The following is an 18204-nucleotide window of genomic DNA, read 5'->3' on the forward strand; positions in this document are numbered from 1 at the left end:
TTGTGTTTAAGATCAGCAAGGATTTCACTGTTAAGCCAATCTGGTCGCTTGCCATATTTACTATTCTTCCTACACATCGGGATGGTTTGTGCCTGCACCCTCAATAAGGATTCTTTAAAATACAGCCAGCTGTCCTGGACTCCTTTCCCCATCATGTTATTCTCCCAGGAGATCCTGCCCATCAGTTCCCTGAGAGAGTCAAAGTCTGCTTTTCTGAAGTCCAGGGTCCGAATTCTGCTGCTCTCCTTTCTTCCTAGTGTCAGGATCCTGAACTGGACCATCTCATGGTCACTGCCGCCCAGGTTGCCACCCACTTCTACTTCCCCTACTAATTCTTCCCTGTTTGTGAGCAGCAGGTCAAGAAGAGCTCTGCCCCTAGCTGGTTCCTCCAGCACTTGCACCAGGAAATTGTCCCCTACACTTTCCAAAAACCTCCTGGATTGTCTGTGCACTGCAGTATTGCTCTCCCAGCAGCTATCGGGGTGATTGAAGTCCCCCATGAGAACCAGGGCTTGTGATCTAGTAACTTCTGTTAGTTGCCTGAAGAAAGCCTCGTCCACCTCATCTCCTTGGTCTGGTGGTCTATAGCAGACTCCCACCACAACATCACCCTTGTTGCTCACACTTCTAAACTTAATCCACAGACTCGCCGGTTTTTCTGCAGTTTCATACTGGAGCTCTGAGCAGTCATACTGTTCTCTTACATACAATGCAACTCCCCACCTTTTCTGCCCTGCCTGTCCTTCCTGAATAGTTTATATCCATCCATGACAGTACTCCAGTCATGTGAATTATCCCACCCAGTCTCCATTATTCCAATAACATCATAATTCCTTGACTGTACCAGGACTTCCAGTTCTCCCTGCTTGTTTCCCAGGCTTCTTGCATTTGTGTATAGGCACTTAAGACAACTCGCTGATCGTCCTGCTTTCTCAATATGAGGCAAGAGTCCTCCCCTTTTGCACTCTCCTACTCATGCTTCCTCCTGGTATCCCACTTCCCCACTTACCTTAATCTTTAGACCTCTCAAAACTGAGCCCAGATTTTACAATTTGTAATTCATAACCATTGTTAGCAATCTATTTGTTAGCTATTGTTAGCAATCTATAAAGAAGTGCATAAATTAGCCATCTACATATCTATTCCTTAAAGCTAAACCTCTTCTTTTTACAATCATGATTTTAAAATCTTGGAATAAAGACTCAAAGCAAATTAGTATGCGGAATCTTACTGTTCTTAAGTGCATTTTAGATACTTCTCTAGTACCCAGCATCTATGTGTTGTAGGTGATGACTCATTGTTAGGTTACTGTATATGGCCAGGCAAATAAAACATTTTAAGGCTATTTCTCCAAGGAAAGCCTGGATGTTAAATGTGGTTGTTTGAAAACAAAATAAGATTCTCCCATTTCTAAATAGCCAGCATAAGATCCCATTGTAACTTACAGACAGAGGCCTACCCTGGTGGCAGATCAGAGCTAAACCACCACGATGGGAGCTCTGAGAAGTCCTCACACATGGTTTTCTCTTACACCAAGAAAATGAACTAGTGAGTGCTGCCTCATATGTTGGGTAATCCAATGAGGGCACCTCAAATGGGGGCATCCTGCACCACCCAAGTGTCCTGAGGTTGATGAATCTTTGCCCTGTACCAACTAATTTGGTTTCAAGATGTTAAGGGTTAATACTATTCCCTGTGGTTTGGATCTATCCATCTGACGAAGTGCGTGTTGCCCAGTGTATTTCACACATGAAACTTGTAAAGTATATGAAAAGGTTTGGTCATCTAAATCAATGTGCTCAACAAAACTGTCTATTTATAATTAGTAAAGTGAATGAGCAATAGTGTGAAAGATGGGTCCATCTAACTGTGCTCAATAATAAAGGGCTATAATAAGGAGATTAATAATACCAAGTATGATACTAAGTATATAATAACTTTTGAAATAATCTGTTTTGACAGCTAATTCTGCTTTGTTTTTTTTTTGTTTTTTTAGTGTTTTCTGAAAGACATGGATTCAAATATGGTATAATGGTCTACATTATTTGGACTGAAAAACTGGTATCTTAATTTACATAGAAGCTGTAAATCAAACAAAAGTACCATATGCAATGTACTCTATCCAATAAGTTGTGTTATCACCTTAAGAGATTTGGGTTGCTTAAGAAAGACTTATGCTCCAATGCGTCTGTTAGTCTATAAGCTTTTGTGGGTGAAATTTCCACTACATGCATCTTAGAATCATAGAATCATAGAATCTCAGGGTTGGAAGGGACCTCAGGAGGTCATCTAGTCCAACCCCCTGCTCAAAGCAGGACCAAACCCAACTAAATCATCCCAGCCAGGGCTTTGTCAAGCCTGACCTTAAAAACCTCTAAGGAAGGAGATTCCACCACCTCCCTAGGTAACCCATTCCAGTTCTTCACCACCCTACTAGTGAAAAAGTTTTTCCTAATGTCCAACCTAAACCTCCCCCTCTGCAACTTGAGACCATTACTCCTTGTTCTGTCATCTTCTACCACTGAGAACAGTCTAGATCCATCCTCTTTGGAACCCCCTTTTAGGTAGTTGAAAGCAGCTATCAAATCCCCCCTCATTCTTCTCTTCTGCAGGCTAAACAACCCCCAGTTCCCTCAGCCTCTCCTCATAAGTCATGTGCTCCAGCCCCCTAATCATTTTTGTTGCCCTCCGCTGGACTCTCTTCAATTTATCCACATCCTTTTGTAGTGTGGGGCCCAAAACTGGACACAGTACTCCAAATGAGGCCTTACCAGTGCTGAATAGAGGGGAATGATCACATCCCTCGATCTGCTAGAAATGCTCCTACTTATACAACCCAAAATGCCATTAGCCTTCTTGGCAACAAGGGCACACTGTTGACTCATATTTAGCTTTTCGTCCACCGTAACCCCTAGGTCCTTTTCTGCAGAACTGCTGCCCAGCCATTCGGTCCCTAGTCTGTAGCAGTGCATGGGATTCTTCCGTCCTAAGTGCAGGACTCTGATGAAGTGGGTATTCACCCATGAAGAGGAGTGCAATTCTGGAACAGCCTACTGAAGGAAACAGTGGGGGCGAAGGACCTCCATGACTTTAAGATTAAGCTAGATAAGTTTATGGAGGAGATGGTATGATAGGATAACGGGCTTAGTCAATAGGTCAATTAAGTGCCACACTGGTAATTAGTACAATGGGTCAATGATAGGATATTGTTAGCCTTTTTCCAGAGGGTATGGCTGGAGAGTCTTGCCCGCATGCTCGGGGTTCAGCTGACCGCCATATTTGGGGTCGGGAAGGAATTTTCCTCCAGGGTAGATTGGCAGTGGCCCTGGGGGTTTTTCGCCTTCCTCCGAAGCATGGGGCAGGGGTCGCTTGCTTAAGGAGTGGGTGGATTGGCTTATGTGGCCTGCATCTTGCAGGAGGTCAGACTAGATGATCATAATGGTCCCTTCTGATCTTGAATTCTATGATTCTATGATTCTATGAAAGTTTATGCTCCAATACGTCCGTTAGTTTATAAGGTGCCACAGGATTCTTTGTCGCTTTTTACAGATCCAGACTAACACGGCTACCCCTCTGATACTTTAAGAAAGACTGTTCAAGTTATTGATCAGTCTCTCATTTGTTTCTTCCAGTAAAGGTTTTGGAGCAAGGTATAGTAATTCAACTGCAGGACCTTTTAGCAGATATCTGGAGTCTGATTTATTTCTAATCTATTTTCCATCCATTTTATTAAAACTTTTTGGGGGCAAAATACTCTTTTGAAGATTTACAGTGATAGATAAACCCGAGATACTAGAAATGAGCTCAGAATAAATCATCTTCAATTCCTGGATGAGTTCATGGGAATTGGTATCCTCCTGTAAGTACTTTAAAATCATCGCTCTCCATGTGGACTCTGTATTACACCGTTCATTTGAAACTATTACTTTAAATCACCATCCCTCAGGGCTCTATATTCTAGACTTTTAAATATTTCTATTTTCCCATTTTACAGTACTATTTGCAGGCCTGTGTTTGATTATCATATTTATGCAGATCTCTACCCTTCTCTTTGTTCCTGAAGTTTCTAATGAGCTGGTACAGCAATCTATTTCTAGCCTCTTTGCAATCTTAGCTTGGATGTTTCTTAGCTTTTTGGATCTAAATAAAAAAAAGGTTTTAATTAGCCCAAATCAACATCTGAAATCTTTTACTGTACTCTCAGATTAAATTAGGTTCCACTGATTAATACTCAAGAATAAAAACCCAACATGCTATCTCTGGTTCTTAAATGTCATCTATGAAGCATGTTAATACTGTCATCCAAAATTCCTACCAGTCTATATGGAGCGAGAGATCTTGTGCTAGATTTCGAGCTGCCTAAGTCATCAAGGGCTGGGAGCACTGTGCACACAGCACAGTCAACCCCTCTGGGGGAAGAAGGGCTTCGCTTCACTTGAGCATTTCCCTTGGATGACCCAGGAGTGTTGTTCACTGACACTAGGGGAGCAGTGTCAAACAATGCTTATCAAGTAGAAGGCAAGTGAAAGAAGCAATCAGGGGATTCTGTAGGGTATCCCAGCAAAAAAATCTGGCATTTTCTGGGGAATATTTCTAGTCTATGGCTCATACTTACTCAAATGGATCTGAAGACTCTCATGTGTGCTTTGGTCTTCTTCAGACTGTAGGATGGAATTCATTGTTGACTAGTATTTGTTTGGGTTCTGTAATGTGTCTTCCATTTCTGTAGAGTCAGGAAGCTAAATTCCTAATAATGACTAATGTCTTACTTTATCTCTCCAGTTCTAGATGCTCTCTACAGGTTTCTGGCTTATCAATATACCAACTTCAAATTTTTAATATTTTATTGTTTACAAGACTGTATGTTTTTCACAAAGATATCTCCTGTCCTGTGTCTCCTGCTCAGTCTTGATAATATTTCAGTTGTGGGCTGCATCATTTTGTGTGTGGCCCACTGGTGTATTTTGTACTTCACCTGTGGGATTTTTTGTGAATTAGATCTGCAGAATGTTTGGCTGCCTGTCAGACTAAGTTCTAGACTTACTTCTTTGGCTGTTCTTTCAACTAATTTATAAACATTTTTATTATGTTTTTGGTTAGCTGCTCTCTGTGATGCTTGCAATAAGAACACTATATAAAATGAAATGAGTATTTGATTATCTGGTTGATTTCCTGAATGTTTGATTGACAGGCTAAACAACCACCAGACTGACCTGTTTTATTATTGTAGTGATTCTCTTTGAAGTATTAATTGTGTCTTGTGTCCAGCTGTATTTAACCAGGAGTTATAGCCATTATCTAAAATCTTCATTCTATTATTAAAAGAATTAATGATTGCATTATGTTTTTCTATGCACATGAAGGAAAGATTTCCTTGTGCTTGTAAAAAGCTAATAAGAATATGATGGCTTTTGTTGTCTGTTATGAGAGTAAATTTAGAGAGGTATGGATGCTGTTTGGAGACTTTGTAAGTAAACAATATTAGGGTTTTTCACCCTTAGATAAAGGTGTGTTACTCTCAGTAACATTAATAGGAGGGACATGTTTACAAGAGATGTTCAAAAAGTTCAATATACCCCTAAAGTTTCACTGCATTCAGACAATGTTATAGAAATGATCATTTCAGTTAGAAAACTCAAAGATCATAGAATCATAGAATATCAGGGTTGGAAGAGACCTCAGGAGGTCATCTAGTCCAATTCCCTGCTCAAAGCAGGACCAACACCAACTAAATGATCCCTGCCAGGGCTTTGTCAAGCTGGGCCTTAAAAACCTCTAAGGATGGAGATTCCACCACCTCCCTAGGTAGCCCATTCCAGTGCTTCACCACCCTCCTAGTGAAATAGCGTTTCCTAATATCCAACCTAGACTACCCCCACTGCAACTCGAGACCATTGCTTCTTGTTCTGTCATCTGCCACCATTGAGAACAGCCTAGCTCCATCCTCTTTGGAACCCCCCTTCGGGTAGTTGAAGGCTGCTATCAAATCCCCCCTCACTCTTCTCTTCTGCAGACTAAATAATCCCAGTTCCCTCAGCCTCTCCTCGTAACTCATGTGCCCCAGCCCACTAATCATTTTTGTTGCCCTCCGCTGGACTCTCTCCAATTTGTCCACATCCCTTCTGTAGTAGGGGGACCAAAACTGGACACAGTACTCCTGGTGTGGCTCACCAGTGCCGAATAGAGGGGATTAATCACTTCCCTCAACTGCTGGCAATGTTCCTACTAATGGAGCCATTGGCCTTCTTGTTACAATGAGTTAGTGTTGCAGGTAAAGCTTAATATTTAAGACAGATAACAGGTTGCCGAGTGCACGCTTCTTTTGGTACATTTTGTTAAAAGTACAGAAATTATGACTGGGTGATGTTTCTTTCTAATATTGGAATATGTTACTATTACAGTACTGATGTTAAATGATATAATTTTAAAATGTTAATATGTTAAGTAAAGGGTCACTGGGACACATGCAGACAACATCTCTAGCTACCGAATACAAAAGGCTTGGAAATACCTCAAATTACATGGAATATTTCAATGAGAGAATTTAAGACTCCTAACATGCATCCTTGATACGGTGTGTTATACAGAGGTTCCCATTAAAATCAGCATTTGCCAGTTGGCAACCAGGCATATCTGAGATACCACCGTTTTTCCTTACACTTATGGCTTGTCTTCACTGCAATGTTAGCTCAAGGTATAACTCAAGCTTTGCCCCAATCCAGCTCCTGTCCACTCATAAAATCTCTAGCTCAAGTTAAATGATGTTTAAACCTGAGCTAGCTGACCCATCAGGAGGTGTGGGGTGAAGTCTAAGCACTGTTGCCACTCAAGATAGCAATGCAATGGGGAGCCAGCTACAGGCTACAAATTTGATTTAGCACAACTCATCAGATGCTAATCACTCTGCTAATCCAGTCCCTCGGTGCTGCTATCAAATTACTTTGTGTGGCTGAGGGTTGTTTCACAGTATGGCCACTGACACTCAAGCTATGCTACCTCGCATATAGTAACTCAAATACAGTAATTCAAGTTAACTGTTGCAGTGAAGAAAAACAGCTATGATATCAAGGGCAAATTATGGCTTTTTAACAGGAGGGAGGGATAGCTCAGTGGTTTGAGCATTGGTCTGCTTAAACCTAGGGTTATGAGTTCAATCCTTGAGAGGGCCACTTAGGGATCTGGGGCAAAAATCAGTACTTGGTCCTGCTAGTGAAGGTAGGGGTCTAGACTCAATGACCTTTCAAGGTCCCTTCCAGTTCTAGGAGATTGCTATATCTCCAATTTTTTTTTTTATTTAATGACCAGCACCATAATTTATTATATGTACTCTGTATATCAAATGAAACGGCTGAAAATTGCAAATTATAATCCATCATTACTTTATAAATTAAGCATTAGCCATAAATGTCATATAAACCTAGATAGTTTTATTTGATCTTCAAGGATATAAAAGCACATCTAGGGCCAGATTTTCAGTGAAAAGTCTGCATTTGCAAAATTGAGGTTCAGATTTCTGAACGTTTGAGTGTTTGCTAAAGCAAACAGGAAACATGGCAAAGAAAATGGACATACTCAACTTTAGGATTGATTCAAAGCATTAAGAACCAGTGTGTGAGACATCCTGTCTGACAAAAAAGACCTCCAGAGCTGAAAGCATAAATTTCTACAGACTGAACTAAAGTGCAAGGGTCTACAGCTGGGGCTGTCACAGATTCACATTCTCTGTTTATCAAACATATAACATAACACACACTGACCAGTGGGTTACATGTATATGCACAACTTAGAATTAGATAAATCTACAGGCATGGGCTCACACATACAAAATAACCTGATTTTCAGAAATCACAGGCAACTTTGTGAGTAGCAGGACCCATATGAGTCAACAGTAATTGAATGGTGCTCAGCACCTACCAGGACTAGGCCTGAAATCAACTCTGGACGTGTACAAGAGAATATTATTATTCAAACTTGGATCATTTTGCAGTGGGGTTCACTGTCATTATCCAGGTTATCGTGAGCAGTATTAGTGAATGTTTTTGGAAGCTGTCATTTTCTGCTGACAGAACATAAAAACATGAAAACATAAGAATGGCCATACTGGGTCAGACCAATCGTCCATCTAGCTCAGTATCCTGTATGCCAATGCCAACAGTAGCCAATGCCAGATGCTTCAGAGGGAATGAACAGAACAGGGTAATTATAGAGTGATCCATCCTGTTGTCCAATCCCAGAGCATGGAATTGCATCTCTGATTATCCTATCCTCCGGGAACGTATCTAATTCTTTTTTAAACCCAATTATGCTTTTGGCCTTCACAGCATCCCCTGGCAATGAGTTCCACAGGTTGATTGGGCATTGTGTGAAGTATTTCCTTATGTTTGTTTTAAACATGCTCCCTATTAATTTTACTGGGTGGCCACTGGTTCTTGTGTTATGTGTATAACACTTCCTTATTCACTTCTCCAAACCATTCATGATTTTATAGATCTCTATCGTAACCCCCTTAGTCATCCCTTCTCTAAGCTGAACAGTCCCAGCATTTTTAATCTCTCCTCATTTTTGTTGCCATTTTTTGTACTTTTCCCAATTATAATATATCTTTTTAAAGATGGGGCAACCAGAACTGCACGCAGTATTCAAGGTGTAGGCATACTATGGATTTATATAGTGGCACTATGATATTTTGTCTTGTTGTCTATCTTTTTCCTAATGGTTCCTAACACTCTGTTAGCATTTTTGACTGCTTCTGCACATTGAACAGATGTTTTCAGAGAACTATCCACAATGACTCCAAAATCTCCATCTTGCATCATAACAGTTACTTTAGACTCCATCATTTTGTATGTATAGTTGGGATTATGTTTTCCAATGTGCATTACTTTGCATTTATCAACATTAAATTTCATCTGCCATTTTGTTGCCCAGTTCTGTGAAACCCCTTTATAACTCTTTGCAGTCAGTTTGGACTTAACTATCTTGAGTAATTTTGTACCAGCTGCAAATTTTGCCATCTCACTGTTTATCTCTTTTTCCAGATCATTTATGAATATGTTGAATAGCGCTGGTCCCAGTACAGATCTGCTATTTACCTCTCTCCATTGTGAAAACTCAACATATATTCTTATCCTTGTCTCCTATTTTTAATTAGATACAAGAAGACCTTCCCCCTTATCCCATGACTCCTTACTTTGCTAAAAGCCATTGGTGAGGGATGTCATCAAAGGCTTTCTGGAAGTCCAAGTACACTATATCCACCAGATCACCCTTGTCCGCATGTTTGTTGACACCCTTAAAGAATTCTAATACTGTACATTGTGAGCCATGATTTCCCTTTACAAAAGCTGTGTTGACTCTTCACTCATCATAGTGTGTTCATCTATCTATCTGATAATTCTGTTCTGTGCTGAAGTTTCAAGCCATTTGCCTGGTACTGAAGTTAGGCTCACCAGCCTGTAATTGGCAGGATCACTTCTGGGACTGTTTAAAAATATTGGTATTACATTAGCTATCTGACTGTCAAACCACATTTAGTAGTTCTGCAATTTCATACTTGAGTTCCTTCAGAACTCTTGGATGAATACTGTCGGGTCCTGGTGACTTATTATTGTTTGATTTATCAATTTGTTCCAAAACCTCCTCTACACCTCATTTAACAATATACATCAGGATGCAAAATATTGCACGTACTCCGTCCAACCCATCTTACACTTGCCCACAAGGTAACCCTATGTAGTTACTTTTACTGGTCACACAGTATACAAATGAAATCTAGGAATGTGTGACAATTCTAATATTTGTATTGTATTTGTGTTTCTATTTGCTGCAGTATTTTTAGCGCTTCAGGGGTCACATTTAGAAAGGATCTGTTCTATTGTCCCCATCAATAGCTTCCTAAGACTATAAAAAAACCCACAATAACATAAACACAAGTTAAAATACAGAGATAATGGGGTTTCTTTGGGTTCTCGGAACAACCTTATTCAAAACTAATATGTATGCTTTCTTGACTGTACAAGACTTTTACACTTTTATTCATCATTATTACTAAAAGTTTTTCACTTATTAGCTAATAGCAGATGGACCTGCCACAGCTTCATCAATAGGTAAAACCAAATTGAAAAAAGGGACATTCTTCCATCCTGGTAAAAAGATGGCAGTTTGGCAGTCAAAGGTGTATTGTGTCTTCAGAGAGAGAGGACCAAGAACCAATTTTATTTAAATGATGTCTTCAAAACAAATTCAGAGCAAAATATTTGGTATATTTTACAAGGTGGGTATGCTTCTTTGTGTTTCTGGTCAATAACCTCAGTCTCTTTTGCAATGAAATGAAAATTGACATCTATGTAGCGCAAATATTCTCCATGTGGAAAAACTGTATACTTAAATAGCCTGTATTTGATGATTCAAGGGCATATTGCAAGGCCCATCTGTTTTTTTTTAATGTTTAGGGAGGGTGGAGTTTTATGATGGTGGTCTTGTTTCTATAATGGGGGGGGGTTGATTTTTTTATGCATTGGATGAACCAATTGGGTGATTAATTATTAAAGGGAAAAAGTCAGCTTAATTTATTTATTTTATTCTGTATGAATTATGTATTTTAAAATGTGTTATATCTCCTAGAGCTTTTTGGATAAGTTATCTTTGTATATATTGAAAGAAATAATAAATAATAGGCCCATAACTACCAAAATGTGGGTATGCTCTGGCTTCCAAAAATTAAAAAAGCATGTGTTCTCTACTGCACCCCTCCTCTGCTCTGACTTCACTTTTATGGGGCCTGGAAGATTTGGGTTTTTTCCATCACGAATACAAATGACATAAACACATGCACAAACTGAACATTCATAAAGTCTCCTGAGACAATTAGAAAAAGATAAGGAGAGCAAGCAAGCAAGCGAGACAGTGAGAAAGAGAAAGCAAGAACAAGTGCATGTTCTGATTGTTCCAAGAAACCAGCACCAAATTACAGAAAGGGAAAAATATACCTTATATGAGTAACACTTATGTCATAAGTGTCTGATCTGGACCCAAGCCTGCATTTTAAGTGTGCTAGTAAGTGCAGAACTGGGCTCTCTTTCAGAGCTCTAACAGTATTTTCTGGTAAGCAAAGTTCAATATTTTGCCAAGTTTGTATCTTGTAATCTTACAGATTGTTGGTTTGCCATTTTAATTATTTTGTAATTGTGATATCATCTTAAGAAATGTCTTTGTGTAGCTAGGCACCCCCGTGTATCACGCTGGATTAAATGCCAGGGCTACATGTGCTGATGTGGTACTGTATTTCATTTTTAGATACAATATGCTTCATCTTGATTTGCAGCGAATGACCCCAGGCTACATAAGTACCCATTCACTGGGATAATACCATACCCTTTACTGCCTTATTTCACAGAAGAATTTTGATATTAGCAAATAATCTCTCGTGGCCACACTCAGCCACAAAGCAATCTAAACTGTGGGCTACTCTGAGCAACAGACCCACAGACTCACTCCTAGGTTGCAGTTCCAGCAACAAAAAAAGTTCAAATTTGTTTAGCAACTTCCCCCCATTTTAACATCATTTTGTTCAGAATTTTTTTAATCTTTTTTTTTGCTTCATCAGTCCTTTAAAATCTAAAATTTTTATCTTCATTTACTAAGATCTTGATTTTGTAAACACTACTGAGCAGAGTGATTACTATGAAAAGTCCCATTGACTTCAAGCAGGAAGTCTGGTCTTGTGGTTAATGCATTAGACTAGAACTCTGCCACAGGCTTCCTATATGATCTTGCACAAGTCACTTAGGGTCAGATTTTTAGAGGTACTGAGGGGCCTAAATATGCAGATAACTGCTTAATTCCCCTTGACTGCAATGGGAGTTAGGCTCTTCTGCAAATCCCATTAGGTAATTTGCATATTTAGATGCCTAAATACCTTTAAAAATCCGTGCCTTAATTGCTCTGTGCCTTAGTTCCCCATCTGTAAAATGGGAATGAAAATATCTCCTGTCTCCTTCTGATTGTCCATTTATACCATAAGATCTTTGCAGCAGGGTCTGCTTCTCACTATGCCCCTGTGTAGTGCTGGATACAATGGGACCCTAACCTTAGCTGTGGTCTCTAAGTGCTACTTGTAATGCCAAAAAATAAGTACTGTGCTTAGTAATACAAAAGTGTTTTCAGGATTGGTTCCTATGCAGTAGTGATGACCTTTGATATATATTTTTGTTGTTTCTATGGAGACATACTTGGGCCGGAACCTTTCTTGAAGCATGATAGTCAAGGCTTGGTATGTCTGAAAAAATGGGTTGTAGGCCCCAAGGCAAATGAAGACAGTTGAGAGCTTGCTTGGGACTAATTTTCTATAATACTATGAAGATGCAAAAAGAGAGAGCTTTTAAACAAAATCAGAAAAGACCTACTTAAAAACTATAGGCTTGCAAAAGAATGCCAGTCCAAGGGACAGAAATATAAGATTAAATTTATCCAAATGGAATAGGCTTAAAAAAACCAGCAGTGCAGAAATCTGCTTCTGAAAGGGCTTTTTAGCCTGAGGAATCCAGTGAGATGCTGTGACTGGAAGAAGAGTGCAGCTGTGCTCCTTTGCAGCAGAACTATCTTGCCAAGATTTCTTGTTCACAGTGTTGTTAAACATAGCTAGTTTCTCATCTGCATATTGAAGCTTGTTTTAAGAGTAAGCAAAGTTCAGAGATTTCTATTTCCCACCAAGCTACTTACCCAGTACAACACATCAGTCCATCCTTCCATGGTTATACACTGGAACACAGTTAACATCGCAAAGGCAAAATTGTCAAAGTTGGTTATGCCTCCATTTGGTCCGACCCAGCCGCCCCTACATTCAGTGCCATTTATGGCACACTGACGTCCATTCCCTGAGAATGCACAAGGTGCTGGATCATCTTCAATTAATATATCTGAAATTGACCAAAAACATTTCAGAATTCTGCATTCTCAACATTTTTGTGAAATAACTTGCTTGTGAGGAGAAACTCCAACACTGATGGACTACAGACAGCATTACTTGGAGAGATTATTTCATTCAAGGCTTGATCCTGAAAGGTGCTGGGAGTGTAAGGGTAATGCAGGGCACACATCTCTTAGGATCAAGTATACAGAGCTTTTCTTCCAATCTGGAAAAAGTAATCGGAGTGTCACAGCAAAACAGAAGGTAGGACAGATTGTTAATCACAAGGAGTTAACACTCTGTCCCACCTTGTATTTAGCTGTGACACCCTGATTACTTTTTCCAGACCTGAAAAAGAGGTCTGTGCAGGTCGAAAACTTGTCTCTTTCATCAGCAGAAGTTGGCCCATTAAAAGGTATTCTCTCACCCACCTTATCTCTCTCATGTCTTGGAGCCAGCATGGCTACAACAGTGCAAATGAAATGACGCACGTTGCCAGCTGTAGGTAATACAATGAATTTTTCAATTACTGAAGTTTATCTAACATATGCTTTCTTCTCATTATTCTTTCTTCCTTTTTCCATCCCATATTAACAATTTCCTTCCTCTCAGCAGGTAAGCAGTCCCGGACTAGATCCTGCATTTAGTCTATTCCATTCCAGACCTCACTGGTGGAAATGTACCCTGCTTACAAAACTTCATTTCTCTAGTGATGATCTTTCACTCCTCTGAAGACCTCCCATATAAAATATTTTCACTGTATCATTTAAACCCACATCTGAATGTAGGAAGATTGGATTCCTCTATTACGCATCTCATTGCTTGCTCCTATAATCATGCTGCCCAAAGTGCTGAAGCAGAGAGACAGCCAGCTTTCTGCCTCAGGAGGATGTCTGCTCCGTGATATGACTAGCTCTTCACTAGTCTGGGATTCAAAATCCAATTACTGTGTTTCCCACTGTAGGCTGTCGCTACATTATTGGGCTGACCCTTTGGCTACATTTTTTTTAAAAACAAGATCAGTTCATAGCAAGTATCAGGGCTCTATTGTTTAGTTAGCATTTTAAAATTTAACACGCTTTTCCTAAAATCATGCAACCTTATGGAAATGAAGATTTACAATAGTTTTAACATCTAGGGCCTTATCATGCTCCAACTGAAGTCCCATTGACTTGAAAGGAAGTAGGATTGGTCCCTTATGTAAATTAATGGCTTAATTACTTACCTGAATCAACAAGAAAACATGATTTGTGCATTTTTCCAATAAAAAGTTCCAATCCTATAATAGCATAGATTATGATTACAAACAATACCAAAAGGGCAATATGGAGCAGGGGAACCATGGCTTTTATAATGGAGTTCAGGACAACTTGTAAACCTAAAAAAAAAAGCACACACACAGTGAGTTAGACTTTCTACAGCATTAACTTTTCCTGACTATGAAATCTTTTGCAATGACACAATTAGAAACACATAGAAATGCCATCAATTTAACAAGTGTGGTGAACCTATGGTTTCCACTGAACAAAACACACCAAAAACTTCCTGCACCAGCTCACAGCCAGAATTTTCAAGCTGCTCAGTTTCAAAAGTGAATGTCCAAGCACAGGGCTGCTTTAAAAAAATTTAAAGCTTTGTATTCTGTTGCAAAATTCTAACTGAACATCGTCTGTGTTCAGCTAGGCTAATATAATAGAAAGCAATGCTTGAAAGGCAGCAACAAGAATCCATACTCCTCAGATGGTATGAATTCCACGTGGTGCTGGGATTTTACATCGCCTGAAGAATCTTGAAAAATCCTGTGCTCAGGCCGTCATCTTGCAATGAGCTCAGGGCAGGCAGGTGCAGGGGGGTCCATCTGCACAGAGCTCATTGCAGGAGTAGGCCTTTGATCTGGAAGGTTTACAGTGTTGTTAGAGAGCACTGCACCTGTATGGTAAAGATCTTTAAAACTGATACACCGAAAACAACTTTAAAATATAAACATACTTGGACACATTCATTTACCTTTCACATTGTTTTTATAGTTTTTCCCTAAATGTCTATTGGTTAAATTCTGCACTGATAGCACTTCAAGCCTCAAGTGACTGGGGGCTGGCCCGGTATCAGTGAAGCAGAATATGGCTCACTTGTATTTACCCATCACAGCATACCCTTCCCCTCCACCCCCATTCTGCTTGAGTCTCCACTGAAGTTATTTTCCTAAATCTGTGTCATCACAATCATTTCCATGGCAACAGATTATGATGTAATAAACACAGCATTATTAATTTGCTGCTGGATCAAATGTGGGAAGCTGGGTTGAGAAACAGAGAGGCCTGATTCAACTCAAAGCATCAATAATTAGTAATGAATGAAAGGGAGATAGAAAGGATAATTAGAAAATTCAAGCATCTTTTTTAAATAATTGCTCTATTTTTCAAGTTTCCTACTTTTGGAAATTGCTCTTTTATTCCCTGTGGTGTAAGCATCAGTAAATCCCATTAAGATCAACAGGAGCTATTTGCGTGCAGGCAGGGCAGAAAACACGTTGTTTGCTTTGGCATACATTTACCTGCATATGGACAATTTTAGGAGTAGCTACATAGTATGTTTCCCGGGATTTGGGTATCAAAAATCTCAACTTTATTTTCTGATGCATTTGCTTTTGATGTTTAATTTACTTCATATAAAACTTCTAAAAGTTAAATGTATTCTTCTGTCTGCCTAGTGAACTGTGTAAGACGATCATACACTGAATGAGTTCACAATCCCTTATTCTACTTCAAACAGGATATCGTACATCTTGAAACACATTTTATCTACATAACCAGATAACGAAAGTCAACGTTACCCTGTCACTTTTATTCTACTCTCTAGAGCAAGAAGGTTAAATAATCTGAAAAGATAACACAATGGAATGGTTATTTTATTCACTCCAACAGAATTAAATAGAAAATAGCTTACTGGGCACTCCTGATACAAGCCGGAGAGGTCGCAACACACGAAAGGCTCTTAGGGCTTTGACATCAAAGCCACCTGGTTTGCCACCTGAGTGGCTACCTCCTTCTGTTTCTTTGGTTAATTGTTCCAAAATTACACTAAACAATCTACCAAATAAAAAAATAAGAAAGGTCATTATCACCGTCCATTTACCAAGTAATCAAAAGTGTTAGGAAATTGCTTGAACTGAGAATAGTTCTGAAAAGCTGTTCAGCTGTTGAAATGACATATACTTATGTATTAAATCATGATACGAGGGTTATGAAGTGCAAGAGCTCCTAATCCCCCAAGAGAGGGATGATCACACAGTGTTAATTTAGTGGATATTCTGCTAGTATATAGTCTCTGCCAGTTTTACACAATGAAACTACTTTATCACGGCTTTTTGTTCAAACATTTCAGATTGTGAGGTTTGCAAAATCAGTCTTTCCGTTAGAACATTAAATCGATAATGACAAGAAACTCCCAGTTTTAAACCGTGTAGATTATATGAATTCCCTATGACACTACAGTTCAACATTCTAAACAGTCAGCAAAAGAAAAAAAACCACAAAAATATTCTCCTTACAGTCAGACATTTCATAAAGTGTTTCTTAACTGTCAGAAGCCATTTACTAAAATAGTGTCAGAATGGAAGTTCAGTAACCATAACGGTTAAAACTGAAGCAGATGGTTAAGGTCAGCGGTGGTCTCACGTTTTGTTTCATTTTTGCATGCTATATTTCAATTTGCGTTGTGAAAACTTCCATGTTTTGCTAGATTTCAGGTATGAGCCATGCAAGCCATAGTGAGCATCATCCAGTTTTCCACACAGAACTATCATGCAATGCCTGATCAGAACTCAGCCTAGTTCCACTGAAAGGTCTGTGAAGCTCAGCAAAAATGTCAATAAACTTGGCCTGTGTTTTAGGTTTATAAAATACACCTGAAAGCAGGAAAATTTTCTCCGGTTTTGAGTTTTGTCAGGAAAGTTTTTCACAGCTCTGGTTATAAATCATCAAGAATCACAGAGCTGCTAAGAAACAGATGTTATGTTTAGTAGCTTGCCAGAGCTGGAATACTGGAGGCTTTCCCTGGACCCCACAAACACCTAACTTGGGTCACCCCCCTTCCCCAGTCTGTCCCATTATCTGTGGAGCTCCTAGATCTGACCCACTGAATTTACATAAATCAGAGATCCCCATATTTTAAGAGATGGCAGAATACAGACATTTAACAGTTTATGCCCTGATTCAGCAGGGTAATTAAATATGGGCCTAACTGTAAGCATGTGAGTAATCGCACTGACTTCAGTGAAACTATTCATGTTCTTAAAGTTAGGCACATGCTTAAGCATGTTGCTGAAATCAGGGCCTGAGTGAGGGGAATGCTGTCAGGTACTCAGTGCATAAGTAATTCCTCAAATTAGAGGTCCACAGGTACAGTAAACTGCTGTGCAAGCTTCCTCCCTTAGGACCCAATTCTGGACTCTTTTCTCAGGTAAAGCGCCCATTGAGAACAATGGAAATTTGGCCTGAAAAGAGAATGCAGGGCCAGGCACTAAACATGTGGGTGGATTATTCTCTAAGCAATCCATAAACTGATTGATTTCAATGAGAGTTTTGACTGAGTCGGGACAGAGAAAAATGTGCAGGGCTGGATTTCAGTTCTGCCAGCATACATCACTCCTGCCAAATCCATCAAGCTATAAAGCCATCAAGCCCTTGATTTTCTTTAAAACATAACATTTACTATCCAATACAGTGTACTAAGGCCATTTAATATTCTTTTAATTAAATGTCCAAATTATTTATGTTAGAAAACTGCCTTTTGTATATGCACCTTAATTTCTTGTCTTATAGATGTGCATTTTGGAATGGTTGTCATGATTTTGTCTTTGGAGCCATTACATTTTCTGCTGACAATGCACAGCAAGAGCATTTAATTTAATGTATCTAGTGCTGGACACCAGTGGCAGCTCCTTTGAAGCCATTAAAATGTAAATATGAAATTCCATAACAAATCCATTCAAAAGGAATCATATCTAGAGATGATTCCATCTTTACATAGGGTCAAATACAAAAATCAATTTTTCAGTAGGCTTCTCTTTTAAAGGTGCAAGTTAACCAAACAACTGGCTCTGTACTGGCTTATCATGTTCTGTAACTGATTATTTTAAAACTAGGGTGCTTGGGTAAGAGTGCTGCATTTCCTGTGAGCCACTGACCTGTTTTCTTTTACTCTGGATGCTGGGTTGGATCTTTGATTACATGGTTTGCACCTGGTACACCAAGCCTTCCTATTCTGAACTGGTGAAAGGGCAGGGACTTGGGTCA

General features: G+C 39.4%; 1 protein-coding gene across 2 annotated transcripts in view; it reads right to left on the bottom strand.

Annotated features, from left to right (window-relative positions):
- CACNA1D (calcium voltage-gated channel subunit alpha1 D) overlaps positions 1-18204 on the bottom strand; it is a 419514-nt gene that overhangs the window by 187784 nt on the left and 213526 nt on the right. For both annotated transcript variants that reach the window (XM_045024186.1, XM_045024187.1), the window contains exons 5-7: positions 15854-15996; positions 14133-14285; positions 12721-12917 (exon numbers count right to left, since the gene is read on the bottom strand). In XM_045024186.1, coding sequence (XP_044880121.1) covers positions 12721-12917; positions 14133-14285; positions 15854-15996 — 493 coding nt within the window. The remainder of the gene's footprint in view (positions 1-12720; positions 12918-14132; positions 14286-15853; positions 15997-18204) is intronic.

Source organism: Mauremys mutica, chromosome 7, assembly GCF_020497125.1.
Source record: "Mauremys mutica isolate MM-2020 ecotype Southern chromosome 7, ASM2049712v1, whole genome shotgun sequence".
NCBI classification, from domain to species: Eukaryota; Metazoa; Chordata; order Testudines; family Geoemydidae; genus Mauremys; species Mauremys mutica.